Raw genomic sequence first — 18732 nt, forward strand, 5'->3', positions numbered from 1 at the left:
TAACCAACTTGGTTGAACGACTGTTTTTGTCCATTTTGCAGTTTTTGGGAGCAAATGGGCGATTGTCATTTGCTCTCGTCCATTACCAGATTTTCATTCCAACCAGCTAAATCTGGCAATATATCTGCCAGATAATTGTATAGTGTGTACCGAGGCTTACTTGTAATTAAACGGTCCTGTCTGAATTACCCCTAAACCTAGAAATGCAATGCTATATAAATGTAGAGGAAGCCTAGTACTGATCCAATGATCGTAGTCTCATCGGATGTGCTTTTAGTTCTGACAAGCGTTACATAACCTTAAATATGCTTTTGGGAATGTTACAAAGATCTATTTTATGTTAAGCAACTTTTCATTCTGATTGAGATGCCCTTTAACAGTGATTGTATTTTTATTTAAATAACGCTAATTATATACAGTACAGCAAGTCTTGAAAGTATATACCGTAATAGAAAGTCATGTGAATTAAACAGATCTCCGTGGTAAAATAAAGGCATAGTTTAGCGATTACTCATCACGCACAATAAAACTTATACTGTAGCTATTTAAGGATATTGGAACATAGAACTGTTAAGTTTAATAACTTAATATCTGTTTAAGGTATTTCTATTTAACATTTTTTTTTATAAATTTTAATAAAATATATAAATAAATAAAAAAACAAGAAAGGATTTTAGTTGAAGTTAATAAATACGATTTTAACTCATTATTTTGTCCATAAGTTAAAGTCATTGGCCCTCATTCCGAGTTGTTCGCTCGCTAGCTGCTTTTAGCAGCATTGCACACGCTAGGCCGCCGCCCTCTGGGAGTGAATCTTAGCTTAGCAGAATTGCGAACGAAAGATTAGCAGAATTGCGAATCGAAAATTATTAGCAGTTTCTGAGTAGCTCGAGACTTACTCCTACACTGCGATCAGCTCAGCCCGTTTCGTTCCTGGTTTGACGTCACAAACACGCCCTGTGTTCGGCCAGCCACTCCCCCGTTTCTCAAGACACTCCCGCGTTTTTCCCTGACACGCCTGCGTTTTTTAGCTAACGCCGTGAAAACGCTGAGTTGCCGCCCAGAAACGCCCCTTTCCTGTCAATCATTTACCGAACACCAGTGCGACTGAAAAACGCCGCAGACGCTACAGCAAAACAGCTACGTTTTTAGTAAAATAACTAAGCGCATGCACTCTGCGTACCATGCGCATGCGCATTTAGCGACTAATCGCAGTATAACGAAAATCGGCAACAAGCGAACAACTCGGAATGACCCCCATTGATATTAAAGTACCTCCTTAGGTTGCACCATCCATCTTATTGGATAAACTAATGTGATATACAGATTATTAGTCCAATAGGAACCACTAAATCGCTTTTTTTTTTTTGGTGACTGGTTCAGCCTCTAAAATGGACTTTAAGCCATGCAATCTATCGGGTCTATTCAATGACTGTTGGATCCTCTCCGACAGAGAGGATCCTACAGCTCAGGCAATTCCGACAGGTTTTCGACAATGCTGATCCTTTTTTAAGTTGAACCAGCATTGTCGAAAACGGGGCAAAATGTGTGACTAATCCGCCGATCCACGTGTTTTTCGACAAGTGCCGTTTTTTCCGACTGTCGGAAAAACGGCACTGTCATTGAATAGGTCGAATGCAAATTCGACCTATTTCTGTTGAAAAGTGCCGGTTTTTCCGACTGTTGGGAAAACTGGCACCAGTTGAATAGACCCCTATGTATTACAGATAGTTCCCTTTTTTTGGCAAATTCTAACAGTCATATGTAATATTTTATAACATTATTCTAAGAAAATAACATTACCGATAAAATGCACTGTTATCCAAATAATTGCGCGTCTGTAAATAAACACAAAGCGTTACTTCGAATAAAACAATAGCCCGTATCTTACATACACATAGTATTACACATGACACTTTTGCTTTGAAGTAGTGTGTTTCTGCTCATTGAGTTGTGTTTCGGTTCTGTTTGTTTATCTCTGATAACAGGTGTGGATTGCAACCCTACTAATATCGCTCTCCTTCCCCCAGTAACTCCTCCAGCTGTAGTTATTAGCACTGACTGTGTGTTTTTATGAACAACCTTGGTTCTCCTGCTATTAGAGGAAGTTACATTGAAGAGCTGCTTCTCACTGACCATTCTTTGCAGGATCCAAAAGAATAAGTGATAGTGAGGTGTCTGATTATGACTGCGATGATGGAGTCGGGGTCGTGTCAGGTGAGACACTAAAAACGTATAACTACTTTTATTAGAGTACATTCAACAGGCATGGTCCAGGATATTTCTCTCCAAGCTGGCCCCAGGGCCTGCCATAAATCATTAGTATTAAAATTGTATTTCTGTTTTCCCCATCAAATGATGCGATAGTTCTCCATTTACGGATTTAGGGAGACATAGGATAGGAGGTGCAGGGCCGTAACTAGGGTGGTGCGGCCAGTGCTCAGACATAGCACATACAGTATGCCCTATGGGCTGAGCTGGCCACATCCACCAGCGATCATGCCACCAGCTGAAGCGCTTTCCGCAATAATGTATAGCAGTATTGGTGTGCCAGGCTCCTTCTCTGCCGGGCGCATGGCTACCATTACACATTACAGCGGGCAGTGTCAGTGAGCTCCGCCCGCTCCCTGCTTCCCCATCTCCTGCAGTGTCTCTTGGGACTGGGAGAGATGTCATGACGTCTCTCTCAGTCCATTCCCACGTTGCCAAGTGCTTAGGAGCTGCAGCGTTTGGGCGGGAAGCGCTTACTAAGCTGCAGGACTGGAGTCACTGTCAGGACTCAGGGGAAGAGGTGGACTGCGGCAAGGCGGTCGGTAGCAGACAGACTGGCTGACTCTGTCAAAGTGAGTTCAGCTAACTGTGAGGGGGAGATGTAAAGTGGAGATAGATAAAGTATCAGCCAATCAGCTCCTAACTGTCATGTTACAGGCTGCGTTTGGAAAATGACAGTCAGGAGCTGATTGGTTGGCAGTTAAAATTTCTAGTTACGGCACTAAGGAGGTGTACACACTCACATGGCACTGGCCACACCCACATGGCACTGGCCACACCCACACAGCACTGGTCACATAATAGGCCCTTGATCATTTTCAGCCCCAGGCTCATGTGGTCCTTAATTCAGCCCTGGCTTTCATAATTTTAGCATTTTTCTTGGTTACCAGGGTGCAGCCAATGCGAATCACTGATGCCAGGCAACGAGTAATCACATTATACTGGGTCAGCCTGGTTCTTTCCAACTGAATACTGTCGTATGTTTTATTCTGTATGCTGGGATATGTGACAACACTGTTGACATTTCCTTCATGTTGTTTAACCACTCGCCTGGCATGGTCGCATCAGCAAGTGTTTTATCTGACCTGGTCACACAGGATGCGACCAGTCAGATAGACAGCGTGTGCAGCAGCAGGGAGAGAAAATTCCCTCCGCTGCTGCTCTCAGAGGCGCCTTCCCGCGCCCTCCCCCATTGTTTGCCCTGTTGCCGATCATTGCTGATTGGTCAGCACGGCAGGACCCCCCCACCCAGCGGCTGCAGACAACAGCAGCCTCTGGGGAAGTGTAGACTAACCCCCACCCCCCTCTGTGTACCTGGCGGCTGGCCCCGCTGTTAAAAGGAAAGTCGCAATGTTTCCGATGTTCCGATGGTGCTGACCGATGTTCCGATGCTTGGGGAGGGGTGAACTTTTTTTTAACTAAAATCATTTTGGATAATTTTGGATTTGTGTTCTTCACCTAATTCACTCATAAAAAATCCCGACAATTTCTGAGCGGTTTTTGGGGATAAAATTATCAGTTAAGTGGTTAATTTATGACCATCTTCTATACTGTATGTACTTTGTTTTACTAGTCCCATCTCATGACACGATATAGCCATAGCATTTTTTTTTGTAGGACACAGAACTATGGGGGTCATTCCGAGTTGTTCGTTCTGTATTTTTTTTTCGCATCGCAGCGATTTTCCGCTTAGTGCGCATGCGCAATGTCCGCAGTGCGACTGCGCCAAGTAAATTTGCTATGCAGTTAGGAATTTTACTCACGGCCTTTTCATCGTTCTGGTGATCGTAGTGTGATTGACAGGAAGTGGGTGTTACTGGGCGGAAACTGGCCGTTTTATGGGTGTGTGCGGAAAAACGTTACCGTTTCTGGGAAAAACGCGGGAGTGGCTGGAGAAACGGAGGAGTGTCTGGGCGAACGCTGGGTGTGTTTGTGACGTCAAACCAGGAACGACAAGCACTGAACTGATCGCAGATGCCGAGTAAGTCTGGAGCTACTCAGAAACTGCTAAGAGAGGTGTAATCGCAATATTGCGAATACGTCGTTCGCAATTTTAAGAAGCTAAGATTCACTCCCAGTAGGCGGCGGCTTAGCGTGAGTAAATCTGCTAAAAGCAGCTTGCGAGCGAACAACTCGGAATGAGGGCCCATGTTAATACTTTTACTGGGAAGTCTTTTCAGCAAATCCCATCTGTTCATTTGGTTGTTTTACAGATTTACGGCACAATGGTCGCGATATGCAGAGTTCAACATTATCCGTTCCAGATCAAGTCATGTCATCGAATCACTGTTCCCGAACTGGATCGCTCAATGTTGATAGTATAGGAAGGACAAGATCCTGGTCTCCTAGTGTTCCACCTCCACAAAGGTACTGCACGCCGTTTAAGCAAGATATAAACTTTTTTTCTTTACTTTGAATTTATTACTCGATTTATGTAAATATTTTATGGTTTAGTTTTATCTACAAAAAATACCTTTGTAACGAATATTGCTCTTTTTACTATCAGCACTACCATTATAACCTATCACATCTGGGTGGTTCTCCTAGTCATTCTTAGAACATAGAATTAACAGAACATACAGCTATGTGCAGAGGTAAGCCATATATGAAAATATTCTCCCCAATAAACAGGGCCGGCTCCAGGCTTACTAGTACCCTGAGCGAGAACATGTAAAAGCGCCCCCCCCCTTCCCCTACACCACCACTATGTGCGCTCCAGGAAAAGTGGGCGTGGCCTCTGGAAAAGTGGGTGTGGCCTCATAACTTTATATTATTAGACTATAAATAAATATATTTTCACCCCCCCTCTACGCACACAATTAGCAGCCTTACACATAACAGCCACAGTAGTGTTCCTTACACACAATGTCTCCACTATAGTGTCAGATACACATAATGTGCAGTGCCAGATAGACATGACATGCCCCCCATCAGTGCCAGCTACACATGACATGCCCCCCAGCAGTGCCAGCTACACACAATATGCCCCCCAGCAGTGCCAGCTACACATGATAGTGTTCACTTTTTAGTGCAGGGTGCTGATCACACGGAGGGCACATTTTTAAGTTAGGAGGGCAAAATGATGTATATACTGTAATGCTTGGTGCTCATCTACCCACATGGTAAAGCATGGACAGTGCGTGCTGAAGGCTCGCAGCAAAAATTTAGGGGCGTTGCTTTGTGGGAAAGGTGTCCCCACAGTTCCAGATAAATAAATGCCCCCACAGTGCCAGATACAGAAATGCCCCCACAGTGCCAGAAATGCACCCACAGTGCCAGATACAGAAATGCACCCACAGTGCCAGATATGTCCCCACAGTTCCAGATACATAAATGCCCCTACAGTGCCAGATACAGAAATGCCCCCACAGTGCCAGATACATTAATGCCCCCCACAGTGCCAGATATTCCCCCACAGTGCCAGATACATAAATGCCCCACAGTGCCAGATACATAGATGCCCCCACAGTGCCAGATACATAGATGCCCCCACAATGCCAGATACATAGATGCCCCCACAGTGCCAGACACATAGATGCCCCCACAGTGCCAGACACATAGATGCCCCCACAGTGCCAGATACATAAATGCCCCCCCAGTGCCAGATATGCCCACACAGTGCCAGATGCATTAATGCCCCCACAGTGCCAGATGCATTAATGCCCCCCACAGTGCCAGATACATTAATGTTCCCCACAGTGCCAGATATTCCACCACAGTGCCAGATACATAAAAACCCCACAGTGCCAGATATGCCCCCACAGTGCCAGATACATTAATGCCCCCCCACAGTGCCAGATATTCCCCCACAGTGCCAGATACATAAATGCCCCACAGTGCCAGATATGCCCCCAGTTCCAGATACATTAATGGCCCCCACAGTGCCAGATTTCCCCCCACAGTGCCAGATACATAAATGCCCTCACAGTGCCAGATATGCCCCCAGTGCCAGATACATTAATGGCCCTCACAGTGCCAGATATGCCCCCACAGTGCCAGATACATTAATGCCCCTCACAGTGCCAGATATTCCCCCACAGTGCCAGATACATAAATGCCCCAGTGCCAGATATGCCCCCACAGTGCCAGATACATTAATGCCCCCCACAGTGCCAGATACATTAATGTCCCCCACAGTGCCAGTTACATTAATGCCCCCCACAGTGCCAGATACATTAATGCCCCCCACAGTACCAGATGCATAAATGCCCCCCACAATGCCAAATACATTAATGCCCTTCACAGTGCCAGATATTCCCCCCACAGTGCCAAATACATAAATGCCCCAGTGCCAGATATGCCTCCACAGTGCCAGATACATTAATGCCCCCCCACAGTGCCAGATACATTAATGTCCGCCCACAGTGCCAGATACATTAATGTCCCCCACAGTGCCAGTTACATTAATGCCCCCCACAGTGCCAGATACATTAATGCCCCCCACAGTACCAGATGCATAAATGCCCCCCACAGTGCCAGATACATTAATGCCCCCCCACAGTGCCAGATACATAAATGCCCCTCACAGTGCCAGATACATAAATGCCCCTCACAGTGCCAGATACATAAATGCCCCACAGTGCCAGATACATAAATGCCCCACAGTGCCAGATACATAAATGCCCCACAGTGCCAGATATTCCTCCACTGTGCCAGATACATTAATGCCCCACAGTGCCAGATATGCCCCCACAGTGCCAGATACATTAATGCCCCACAGTTCCAGATGCATAAATGCCCCCCACAGTGCCAGATACATTAATGCCCCTCACAGTGCCAGATATTCCCCCACAGTGCCAGATACATAAATGCCCCACAGTGCCAGATATGCCCCCACAGTGCCAGATACATTAATGCCCCCCACAGTGCCAGATACATTAATGCCCCACAGTGCCAGATATGCCCCCACAGTGCCAGATACATTAATGCCCCCACAGTGCCAGATACATTAATGCCCCCCACAGTGCCAGATACATTAATGCCCCCCACAGTGCCAGATACATTATTGCCTCGATACATAAATACCCCCCACAGTGCTAGATACATAAATGCCCCCCCACAGTGCCAGATACATAAATGCCCCCCCACAGTGCCAGATACATAAATGCCCCCCACAGTGCCAGATATGCCCCCACAGTGCCAGATACATTAATGTCCCCCGCAGTGCCAGATACATTAATGCCCCACAGTGCCAGATACATTAATTCCCCCCACAGTGCCAGATACATTAATGCCCCCCCACAGTGCCAGATACATTATTGCCTCGATACATAAATGCCCCCCACAGTGCCCGATACATAAATGCCCCCCCCCCCCACAGTGCCAGATACATAAATGCCCCCCACAGTGCCAGATATGCCCCCACAGTGCCAGATACATTAATGTCCCCCGCAGTGCCAGATACATAAATGCCCACAGTGCCAGATATGCCCCCACAGTATCAGATATGTCCCCACAGTATCAGATATGCCCCCACAGTGCCAGATATGCCCCCACAGTGCCAGATACATTAATGCCCCCACAGTGCCAGATATGCCCCCACAGTGCCAGATATTCCCCCACAGTGCCAGATACATTAATGCCCCACAGTGCCAGATATGCCTCTACAGTGCCAGATACATTAATGCCCCCACAGTGCCAGATATATTAATGCCCCCCACAGTTCCAGATGCATAAATTCCCCACAGTGCCAGATATGCCCCCACAGTGCCAGATATTCCCCCACAGTGCCAGATACATTAATGCCCCACAGTGCCAGATATGCCTCTACAGTGCCAGATACATTAATGCCCCCACAGTGCCAGATACATTAATGCCCCCACAGTGCCAGATATTCCCCCACAGTGCCAGATACATTAATGGCCCACAGTGCCAGATATGCATCTACAGTGCCAGATACATTAATGCCCCCACAGTGCCAGATACATTAATGCCCCCACAGTGCCAGATATGCCCCCACAGTGCTAGATATATTAATGCCCCCCACAGTTCCAGATGCATAAATTCCCCACAGTGCCAGATATGCTCCCACAGTGCCAAATACATTAATGCCCCCCACAGTGCCATATACATTAATGTCCCCCATAGTGCCAGATTTGCCCCCACAGTGCCAGATATGAGATATGCCCCCACAGTTTTAGATGCATAAATGCTCCACAGTGCCAGATATACCCCCACGGTACCTGCTGTGAGGAGGGAGAGGGAGAGTGCTGAGGCCGAGCCGCAGGAGGACACTTCTTAAACCATGCAGTGCGCGCTAAGCGCGCAGTGCGGCGTCTGACGTCAGACGCCGGCGCCGCATAGCGCGCACAAAGTAGTTTCGGAGCTTTAGTCCGCGGCCCGCCCACAGTACTCCCCCTACCTCGTCGGCACAGGCACACCACAGCCGCCCACTGCTGCAGGTCCTCCTTGCTCCAGCCAGGTTCCAATATGGCGGCGCAAGCATGCGGCGTCCATTAAGGGTGGCGCTTTGCGCGGCCGCTCTATTGGAACATGCCTGGAGCCGGCCCTGCCAATAAAAGTGCAGAATTGTCCGTCACTATGGGTGTACTTATACTGGGTGCAGGGTGTGCTGTGCATACAGGCCCCATGGTCATGGGGGGGCACCAGACTGCACACCCTGCACCCATAGTTAATACTTACCTGTCCAGTGGCGCCACAGAAGTGACGGGGAAAAGGCATGGGGTTCCATGCTCCCAGAGATTGCCACATTCACCTCAAATTCCGACACAGGGCCAGAGTCTACTCAGCGAATGCGTCGGCAAGTGAAGAGGGTGCCGGCATGGAGACTGCTCATGGGCCCCCTCCTCTTTTAGTTGGACATGTACTAAGCAGTGATAAAAGTGGAGAAGTTACCCATGGCAACCAATCAGCTGCTCTGTATACTTTTATAGTATGCAAATGATAAATGTTACGTCAATGGCGATTGGTTGCCATGGGAATCTTCTCAACTTGTTCACTTCTCCACTTTTATCACTGCTTAGTACATCTCCCCCTAAATCTGCCTCTGCCCATCACTGCTACGAATAGGTGCTCTCCAGTGTGTACACTATGGTGTTCCTGGCATATAGGATATACAGTTATCTTCCCATTCAGCCTTATCTTACAAAGCTGAGCAGCCATTTCCTACCTTGGATCCAAGGAGTAAGTCTGGGTACACTCCAGAACGATATATCCGTAACGGGTCGGTGGGTGTGGACACTCGATATGTCTGTGAATGATGTTGTGGCTAAACCTGAACTATCTGGGCGCGACAAGCAAGATAAATAAACACAATTGAATATCACCCATAGTGCATGTAATCTGTGTATTATGTGTATATGCATTGTCACCAGCAGTGCATACAGTGTGTGTGCCACCCAGTTTGTGTGCGACACCCTCTTTTGTGCTGAAGGGAATATACATACAGTGTGTCTATAATTAAATATTCTCTATTCAGATATACTGTCTGCAGCTCTAGCTTATAGGCAGAATGCCTAATTTAGTAATAACACTACTCAAAGCATTAGGAGCAGGATTCCATGTAACTAAAATCAAATTGTTCCCAAATCTGCAGATAGGGGAGACTGTGAAGACGTACGAGGTAAAATGCAGGAAAAGGAACAGATTAATTACTAAGAGAAAGCTAAAATTACATATCAAATGTTTATTGTCCTCTTTGTTAAAATGTAAAAAGAAACTGTAGTAACAGTAACATACTAGGTGACTGTGCACTGTCCTCTGCTGAGGGGAGAACAGAGAAACTTTAGATTTATTCACATTTTCTGCTCTCTCAAGTGCAGCGGCCATTTTTTTAAACTTCAGGTGAGTTCAGTGTCTTCTTCAGGCGGCGTCAGCCAGTTTAGCCTATAGTCTACGCTGTAGAGGGATCTTCGGAACCAGGAAATGAAAAGTCTTATGCTGCATGGCTTTGCATTGGGGAACGTGTATTCACTGAGACGCCCTCTTTTTGGAAGCGCTATCCCGGCATTGTTAAATAGAAACTTTTATTTATAAATAGGCCTATTAATGTTTCCTGTGGCAGTATTACAGTTTCATTGTTATGTCTGATTATTCAGTCTGATGTGGATAATGTCTGTCTTACTATGTCTGTTACACAGTAATACCCCTTTAACACCGCCAGCATATAACACGGATTATTGCACATGAACGTACATAACCCGTGTTGCTGGCTGGTGTAAAAGGTCCGAATTAGAATAATCCAGGTCGAGTGACCCAGTATTCCAACTCGGGTAGTTTGCAGGGTTGAACACGTGTTCATCCCGGCAAACTCTACCGTGTAAACGGTAGTCGGGTCGCATCGACCCGGCTTCCCGTTTACAGTGATCTCCCATTTACACATGATCTCCAAGCGCCGCCCCCGCCGCGTCATCCGTGACATCACCAACCCGGCAATAAGCCGGGTTGGCAGATGCAGTGTGAAAGAGATTTGGACAGAGCCTTAGATGGCGCAGATAATAAACAGTATATCAATGTATTACCCGTGTGGGTCAAAGTCCATAATTTTTCATACAGGAAAGTCCATATGCAAGTCCGCTTCCGGGAGATATTATGTAAAAAAACACAATTCAAACACAAATGTTCAAAAACATTCCTTGTGGAGACTCAAAAGTAAATCTCAACCCAGACTCCTTTGGCTATGCAATATTCGGGATGTGTGGTTCTATTCGTAAGGTTCACCTCAGTGGTTCATATGGAATGTCGCTCACATGTATGCTTACTTAAAAGAGTTTGAACAATACATATAAAGGTATCTTTGGCCTTCTGTGAGTGGTATAACTATATTCAGAACCGTGTGCAATCATACACCCATATTCAAAAATTCCTAGGCATAAGATGCTCACGTATACGCTTACTTCAAGAGGCGAAGTACTCTCATGTAAAGGTTTCTTTCAATGTATCCAGGTGTCATCCTCCTTCATTCCTTCGATTTGCTTTATGCTCAATAATAAGCACAAAAAATGAGGGAATGTATGAGGGTGTATATAATGTTTAATAAAAATAAATATAACATTAAAATACACGATTCTTCTTAAAAATTCACAACAACTGATTCCATATATCCTTACGAATAGAACCACACATCCCATATATTGCATAGCCAAAGGAGTCTGGGTTGAGATTTACTTTTGAGTCTCCACAAGGAATGTTTTTGAACATTTGTGTTTGAATTGTGTGTTTTTTTACATATCATCTCCCGGAAGCGGACTTACATATGGACTTTCCTGTATGAAAAATTATGGACTTTGACCCACACGGGTAATACATTGATATACTGTTTATTATCTGCGCCATCTAAGGCTCTGTCCAAATCTCCTTTGTACACTTTTTTTTTTGTGTTAGGTGACGCACCTGGATAGTACCTGGGTTGGCTACAGTTAGAGTGCGCAGGGATATATCTTAAATATTTTATTCTGTGCGGTGAGAAAGAGGCCTGATGCGGGTCGCAGTCGGGTAGCACCCGTGACAGGCTTCGGCTGCGACCCGCGAAATTTGGTCTAAAAGAGGTATAATGCAGTCAGGCGCTCTAAATAAGGACACAGTTCTGCAATCTCAGAGCCCCTATCTCATACAAGGCCACATACTGTACATTTATTTGTTTCATTGTGCGTTGTGTAGCCCAGCCAGCGATCCTACAGTAAGTGGTGTACAGATGTCTTTTTAGTCTCTGGGCCTAATTCAGAGTTGATCGCAGCAGCAAATTTGTTAGCAGTTGGGCAGAACCATGGGGGTCATTCCGAGTTGTTCGCTCGTTGCCGATTTTCGCAACGGAGCGATTAAGGCAAAAATGCGCATGCGCATGGTACGCAGTGCGCATGCGGTTAGTATTTTAGCACAAAACTTAGTAGATTTACTCACTTCCGAACGAAGAATTTTCATCGTTGAAGTGTTCGGAGTGTGATTGACAGGAAGTGGGTGTTTTCTGGGAGTGTGCGGAAAAACGCAGGCGTGTCAGGGAAAAATGCGGGAGTGTCTGGAGAAACGGGGGAGTGGCTGGCCGAACGCTGGGTGTGTTTGTGACGTCAAACCAGGAACGAAACTGACTGAACTGATCGCAATCTGTGAGTAGATCTGGAGCTACTCAGAAACTGCTGAGAAATTTCTATTCGCAATTCTGCTAATCTTTCGTTCGCTATTCTGCTAAGCTAAGATACACTCCCAGTAGGCGGCGGCTTAGTGTGTGCACTGCTGCTAAAAGCAGCTAGCGAGCGAACAACTCGGAATCACCCCCCATGTGCACTGCAGGGGGGCAGATATAACATGTGCAGAGAGAGTAAAGGGCCCCATACACTAGAACGATAATGCCCGATTCATCCAATTTCAGGCATTCGCCCCCAAAATATCGGATGAAATCGGGCAGTTTGGAGGTGTATCCGATCTTATGCGCGTTCCCGTGAGTATCGGTTTGGATCCTCCAGATTGACCGTGCTGCACTAGTGATCATGTCCGACCCGGCAGGCATGGCTGGGATCGCCCAAGATACATCATATGCAAAAGGACAGCATACGATGTATCTTGTCCGATCCTGCCGACTGGGAGGCTGCCGGGGTGATCGCCTGCGACATGATGATCGGACATGTCTCGTTAGTGTATGGGGCCCTTTAGATTTGGGTGTGATGTGTTCAAACTGAAATCTAAATTGCAGTGTAAAAATAAAGCAGCCAGTATTTACCCTGCACAGAAACACTATAACCCACCCAAATCTAACTCTCTCTGCACATGTTATATCTGCCCCCCCCCTGCAGTGCACATGGTTTTGCCCAACTGCTAACAAAATTCCTGCTGCGATCAACTCGGAATTACCCCCTCTGTTCATTTGAAAAAATGGACCATTAAATGCCATACTGTATACCTCAGTGTGGTTCTGCAGCCGTTGTGGAACTAAAAGTTTCTTAGTGTCAGATCATGCTGGGACTTGTAGTTACACAACAGCTGAAGATGCACAAGTTGACTTGTGGCGCATACAGTACTGGTCTGTGACGGCGGACGCAGTACGGCATCGGACTGTCAGTGATTGTGTGCAGCGATGACGGGGAGAGGGGGGAGGGCAGGTCTCCGTCAGAGGATGGAGATTTCATGGCCTCTTGCTCAGACCTGCGGCGGCCAACTTACGCAACCCCGTGGGTCACGCAGCCAGCTGATGGTGTTGCGGTTGATCAGATATGCAGCTCAGATCAGTAATCCAGCCAATATTCATCTGATCAATTCACTACGAACTAGTGACATCCTTGAGGCATCTGGCATCTTGGTAATGTCACCAGCTCTACTTGAATTGTTAAACTGCTGCCTCATGCTTATTAGTTGAGCACACAAAATGGCCGACTGAGCTATATGCAGGCAATGACGACAGTCTGAAGTTGCTGTAAGTACAATATGAATGCACTCGCTGTGGATGAGTAAGCTGTGTAGATCATTACTGTGGAACTGACCAGCTTCCCTTTCTTACAGTAGGAGTATGGACCAGGGACCAAGTGGGACGAGATCTGGCCCCGCACATTACAATTTCATGGGCAGAGCGGAAAGGCATCGTACAGTTGATAACCACTACTCCCCTGACAGAGAAAGGTAACTAAAGAACATAGCAGAACCCTGTATGGGAAGGAGATGCCAATGTAGTGAGGGCTAGAAATCATGAAAAAGTTAATAGCTTTACATGTCCGATACAGCCTATATCTTAAATGATTGTATTTTAGCTTTATCTGGATCTATGTTGTTCTGTATTATTGGCCCATGGAAGTATGTTTATCAGTTAACTATAGAAAAGTATGTTTCGGTGCATAGGAGTGCACCCTCACTTTCAGTCAGTGGTCATAAGACTGGAGCCTATACATTGACCATCACCTAGCAACATCATGGACGAGTGTCCATAAGGTGTCCCACTCCCACAATCCTAGTGAAGTGCTGGCTGCTTTTTATGACTGTTGGCTCAACACACAAAATGGCTGCCTCCACAGCGTATATACGCGATAGGTGCACTTACGTGCTTATTCCCCCTAAGTTTGGGAGATTCCTGACTTTTGGGGAATCTGCCAGGCTCCGGGTGGAGCAGCGCACCCTCATGGGCCACACCTCCTCCTGCACAATGACATGACTTGTGTGGGAGTGGGGCCATATGAATTGCTTTACCATTCTCTCTGAACCTGACACTTGGACTTCCCCCCCCTCCACCCTCTCCCCCCACCCCATCCCCCGTACAGTCCGGACACACTGGGCAGTATTCAATTGTTTGAAAAGTCAGTTGAGTGTCTGTTCTTTCCTCTCTAATAGACAGGTAAAAAAAAGATATTCAACCGGCTTTTCAAACAATTGAATTCCCCCCGTTGTATGACTGTACTTATTACTGTGGAAAATGGAGCAATGTTTTATTTTGCACTTCTCCAAGACACTGCATAAACCACAAGCAAAGTGATGAGGGCGAGGGGTCTGTATGACAACAAAAGGAATGTATAAGTTATTTCTTACATATGTTTATATATCTGTGAGAGGTTGCACTGAATCAGTCTAGCTGTACTAGAGTCTCGTCTGACCTGAGGGTGACATGCAAACCTTTATAAAATGTCATCAGTTGAAATGGTCAATTGAACACGTAAATCATGTCCTTTACCTAAAAACAGGGAGGCAGCCATTATGTGCTTCTAGCTACTGTGGTGTGATTGGCAGAGCATCATTCGCACGATGAATCCTAGTGCAGCTCTTACAATGGCTGCCTCCACTGTATATAGGTGACCACACAGGCGTCACAAGAGGTGTGCGGGCCACTCCCGGTGTCACCTTAGGAGGCAGTGACACCAAAATGCCGGCTCCTTCACAGTGTGACATTATCCTGGAGCACCCGGATCCTGTCCCTGAGATGGAGCGGGCAGTACAGGCACAAGTCTTTGGGGGCAGCCCAGCATCTCCGGGGGTGATGTAACATGAAGGGGGGCCACACGATAGGCAACATTGGTCTTCTAGACAGATTTCCACACATGTTCCCACTATTATTTTTTTGTGGCCTCTTTTACTGTTTTATTGTTATCTTATTGGGTCTACTTTATAGATCTGTGTGGATCCATTACTCCCTGTTATAGCCCATCTAAACTTAAATACGTATGGAGTGCAGACCTGTGTATTTACGCCAGTTGTACCTAGTAGATTACCGTGTTACACATGCAAATTCCAAATGCAAGTTAGGTAGTACCCCCTTCCCCAGAGCACGCCCCTGTCTCACCATTTAGTCACAAGGCCACATACTGAATATCAGGGGGTCTGTTGGGGAGGTATGCCTAATTGTGCCTAGTTATGACCATTGGGTATGTCAGCCAGGTTTCCTGTAAAGATAAAGTTGCATCAGCCCCACACACAAGCTCTTGTTGTGCCTTTCCATGCCGTATTTCTGTATTTGAATTCATTAGGCGCTATCCAATTACCTGCTTAAAATTCTTGGCTATTATCGCTATTTTTACCCAATGGTCATTATGGGTCTATCCAATTATACCTTTTTTTTTAAGCCAGAAAATGACCCGTTTCCATGCGAAAACACATGGGGTCCGGGTTAAGTTCCAGGACCCATGTCTATTCGCCAAAAAAATGATCCTCTTAGGCAGTGTTTCCCAACCACGGTCCTCAAGGCACACCAACAGTGCAGGTTTTAGTGATATCCAGGCTTCAGCACAGGTGACTTAATTAATAGCTCAGTTATTTTGATTTAACCATCTGTGCTGAAGCCTGGATATCACTAAAACCTGCACTTTTGGTGTGCCTTGAGGACCGCGGTTGGGAATGCCTGCTCTAAGGGCTAGTTATTGGGGATTTTGTTTTGCGTGCCTTAATACTCGATAACTGCTGTCATTGGAGCTAATAGGATAGCCCCAGGCGAGTCAGTTAGCAGTGGTAAATTACCACTTCTGATTGGATACCGTCCAAAGTCTATGAATGGATCTGGAGTCATGGTGGCTAATTTATTCTGCTGTGTGATTGTGGTAGTACTGGGAATACTAAAGGCCAAATTCAATGTGAGAAACATGTGGATTGATGCGGTGATTATTCCATGTCACAGTTTGAAAATCTCTACTTTCTCTTATGTCCTAGAGGATGCTGGGGACTCCGTAAGGACCATGGGGTATAGACGGGCTCCGCAGGAGACACGGGCACTATAAAGAACTTTAGAATGGGTGTGCACTGGCTCCTCCCTCTATGCCCCTCTTCCAGACCTCAGTTAGATCCTGTGCCCAGAGGAGACTGGGTGCACTACAGGGGAGCTCTCCTGAGTTTCTCTGAAAAAGAATTTGGTTAGGTTTTTTATTTTCAGGGAGCACTGCTGGCAACAGGCTCCCTGCATCGTGGAGAGAGAAGCAGACCTACTTAAGTGATAGGCTCTGCTTCTTAGGCTACTGGACACCATTAGCTCCAGAGGGAGTCGGAACGCAGGTCTCCCCCCGCCGTTCGTCCCAGAGCCGCGCCGCCGTCCTCCTCACAGAGCCGGAAGATTGAAGCCGGGTGAGTATAAGAAGAAAAGAAGACTTCAAGGCGGCAGAAGACTTCAGATCTTCACTGAGGTAAGCGCGCAGCGTTACCGCTGCGCGCCATTGCTCCCACACACTACACACACTAGCGGGCACTGATGGGTGCAGGGCGCAGGGGGGGCGCCCTGGGCAGCAATAATAACCTCTATATCTGGCATTATAATAGACACTGCGGAGGCAGTAATTCTTTAAATCCCCCGCCAGTTTTGAGATACTTTGAGCGGGACCGAAGCCCGCCACTGGAGGGGGCGGAGCTTGGTCCCTCAGCACTAACCAGCACCATTTTCTCCACAGAGATCTGCAGAGAAGCTGGCTCCCTGGTCTCTCCCCTGCTGAACACGGTGACACAGGGCTGAAAAGAGGAGGGGGGGCACTTGTAAGGCGCAGTGAGTGTATTAACACAGTAATTAATATAAAAGCGCTATTATCTGGGAGTTTATTTTCCAGTGTCAGTTGGCGCTGGGTGTGTGCTGGCATACTCTCTCTCTGTCTCTCCAAAGGGGCCTTATTGGGGAACTGTCCCCTTATAACTTTATCCCAGTGTGTGTGGGGGTGTCGGTACGAGTGTGTCGGCATGTCTGATGCGGAAGGCTCAGCTAAGGAGGAGGTGGAGCAGATGATTGTGGTGTCTCCGTCGGCAATGCCGACTCATGATTGGTGGACATGTGGAATGTTTTAAATGCAAATGTGACCTTATTACATAAGAGATTGGACAAAGCAGAGCCCAGGGAAAAAGCAGGGAGTCAATCCACGGCTTCGGCTGGGTCACCGGGCCCTTCTGGGTCTCAAAAACGTCCCCTATCCCAAATAGCAGACACTGATATCGACTACGATGAGGCGAGGTTACACCCAAGGGTGGCCAAAAGTATTCATTATATGATTGTTGCAAAAAAAGAAGTTTTGCATATCACAGATGACCCCTCGGTCCCTGACACGAGGGTGCGCATGTATAAGGAAAAGAAACCTGAGGTAACCTTTCCCCCATCCCATGAGCTTAACGAGTTAATTGAAAAAGCTTGGGAAACTCCAGATAAAAAACTGCAGATTCCCAAGAGGATTCTTATGGCGTATCCTTTCCCTGCACAGGACAGGGTACGTTGGGAATCCTCACCCAGGGTGGACAAGGCTTTAACACGCCTGTCCAAGAAAGTGGCGCTACCGTCTCCGGACACGGCAGCCCTCAAGGATCCTGCTGATCGCAGACAGGAAACTACTTTAAAGTCTATTTATGCGCATACAGGTGCTTTGCTCAGACCGGCAATAGCATCGGCATGGGTGTGTAGTGCAGTTGCAGCTTGGACAGATACCTTGTCAGCTGACCTTGATACCCTAGATAGGGATACAATTTTATTGACCTTAGGCCACATTAAAGACGCAGTCTTATATATGAGGGACGCTCAAAGAGACGTTGGGCTGCTGGGTTCGAGAGCCAACGCCATGGCGATTTCTGCTAGGCGAGCCCTGTGGACCCGCCAATGGATGGGTGATGCCGACTCAAAGAAGCATATGGAGGTTTTGCCATACAAAGGTGAAGTTTTATTTGGGGAAGGTCTCACGGACCTGGTTGCCACAGCTACCGCGGGTAAATCTACCTTTTTGCCTTTTGTTCCCCCGCAGCAAAAGAAAACTCCACAATATCAGATGCAGTCCTTTCGGTCGCATAAGTCCAGAAGAGGTCGGGGCTCATCTTTCCTCGCCAGAGGTAAGGGTAGAGGAAAGAGAGCACCTGCTCCGGCTAGTTCCCAGGAGCAGAAGTCCTCCCCGGCTTCTACTAAATCCACCGCATGACGCTGGGGCTCCACTGAGGGAGTCCACACCGGTGGGGGCACGTGTTCGACTCTTCAGCCAGGTCTGGGTTCTGTCAGACGTGGATCCTTGGGCGATGGATGTTGTATCCCAAGGCTACAAACTGGAATTCGAAGAGGTGCCCCCTCGCGGATTTTTCAAGTCGGCCTTG

General features: G+C 47.0%; 1 protein-coding gene across 48 annotated transcripts in view; it reads left to right on the forward strand.

The window, feature by feature from the left end:
* RIMS2 (regulating synaptic membrane exocytosis 2) overlaps window positions 1-18732 on the forward strand; it is a 995106-nt gene that overhangs the window by 699224 nt on the left and 277150 nt on the right. For 40 of the 48 annotated variants that reach the window (XM_063924259.1, XM_063924249.1, XM_063924250.1 and 37 more), the window contains 3 exons: window positions 2149-2217; window positions 4485-4638; window positions 13720-13836. In XM_063924259.1, coding sequence (XP_063780329.1) covers window positions 2149-2217; window positions 4485-4638; window positions 13720-13836 — 340 coding nt within the window. The remainder of the gene's footprint in view (window positions 1-2148; window positions 2218-4484; window positions 4639-13719; window positions 13837-18732) is intronic. The other 8 variants (XM_063924252.1, XM_063924274.1, XM_063924269.1 and 5 more) reach the window with 1 other exon arrangement.

This window comes from Pseudophryne corroboree, chromosome 5 (genome assembly GCF_028390025.1).
Source record: "Pseudophryne corroboree isolate aPseCor3 chromosome 5, aPseCor3.hap2, whole genome shotgun sequence".
Classification (NCBI taxonomy): Eukaryota; Metazoa; Chordata; class Amphibia; order Anura; family Myobatrachidae; genus Pseudophryne; species Pseudophryne corroboree.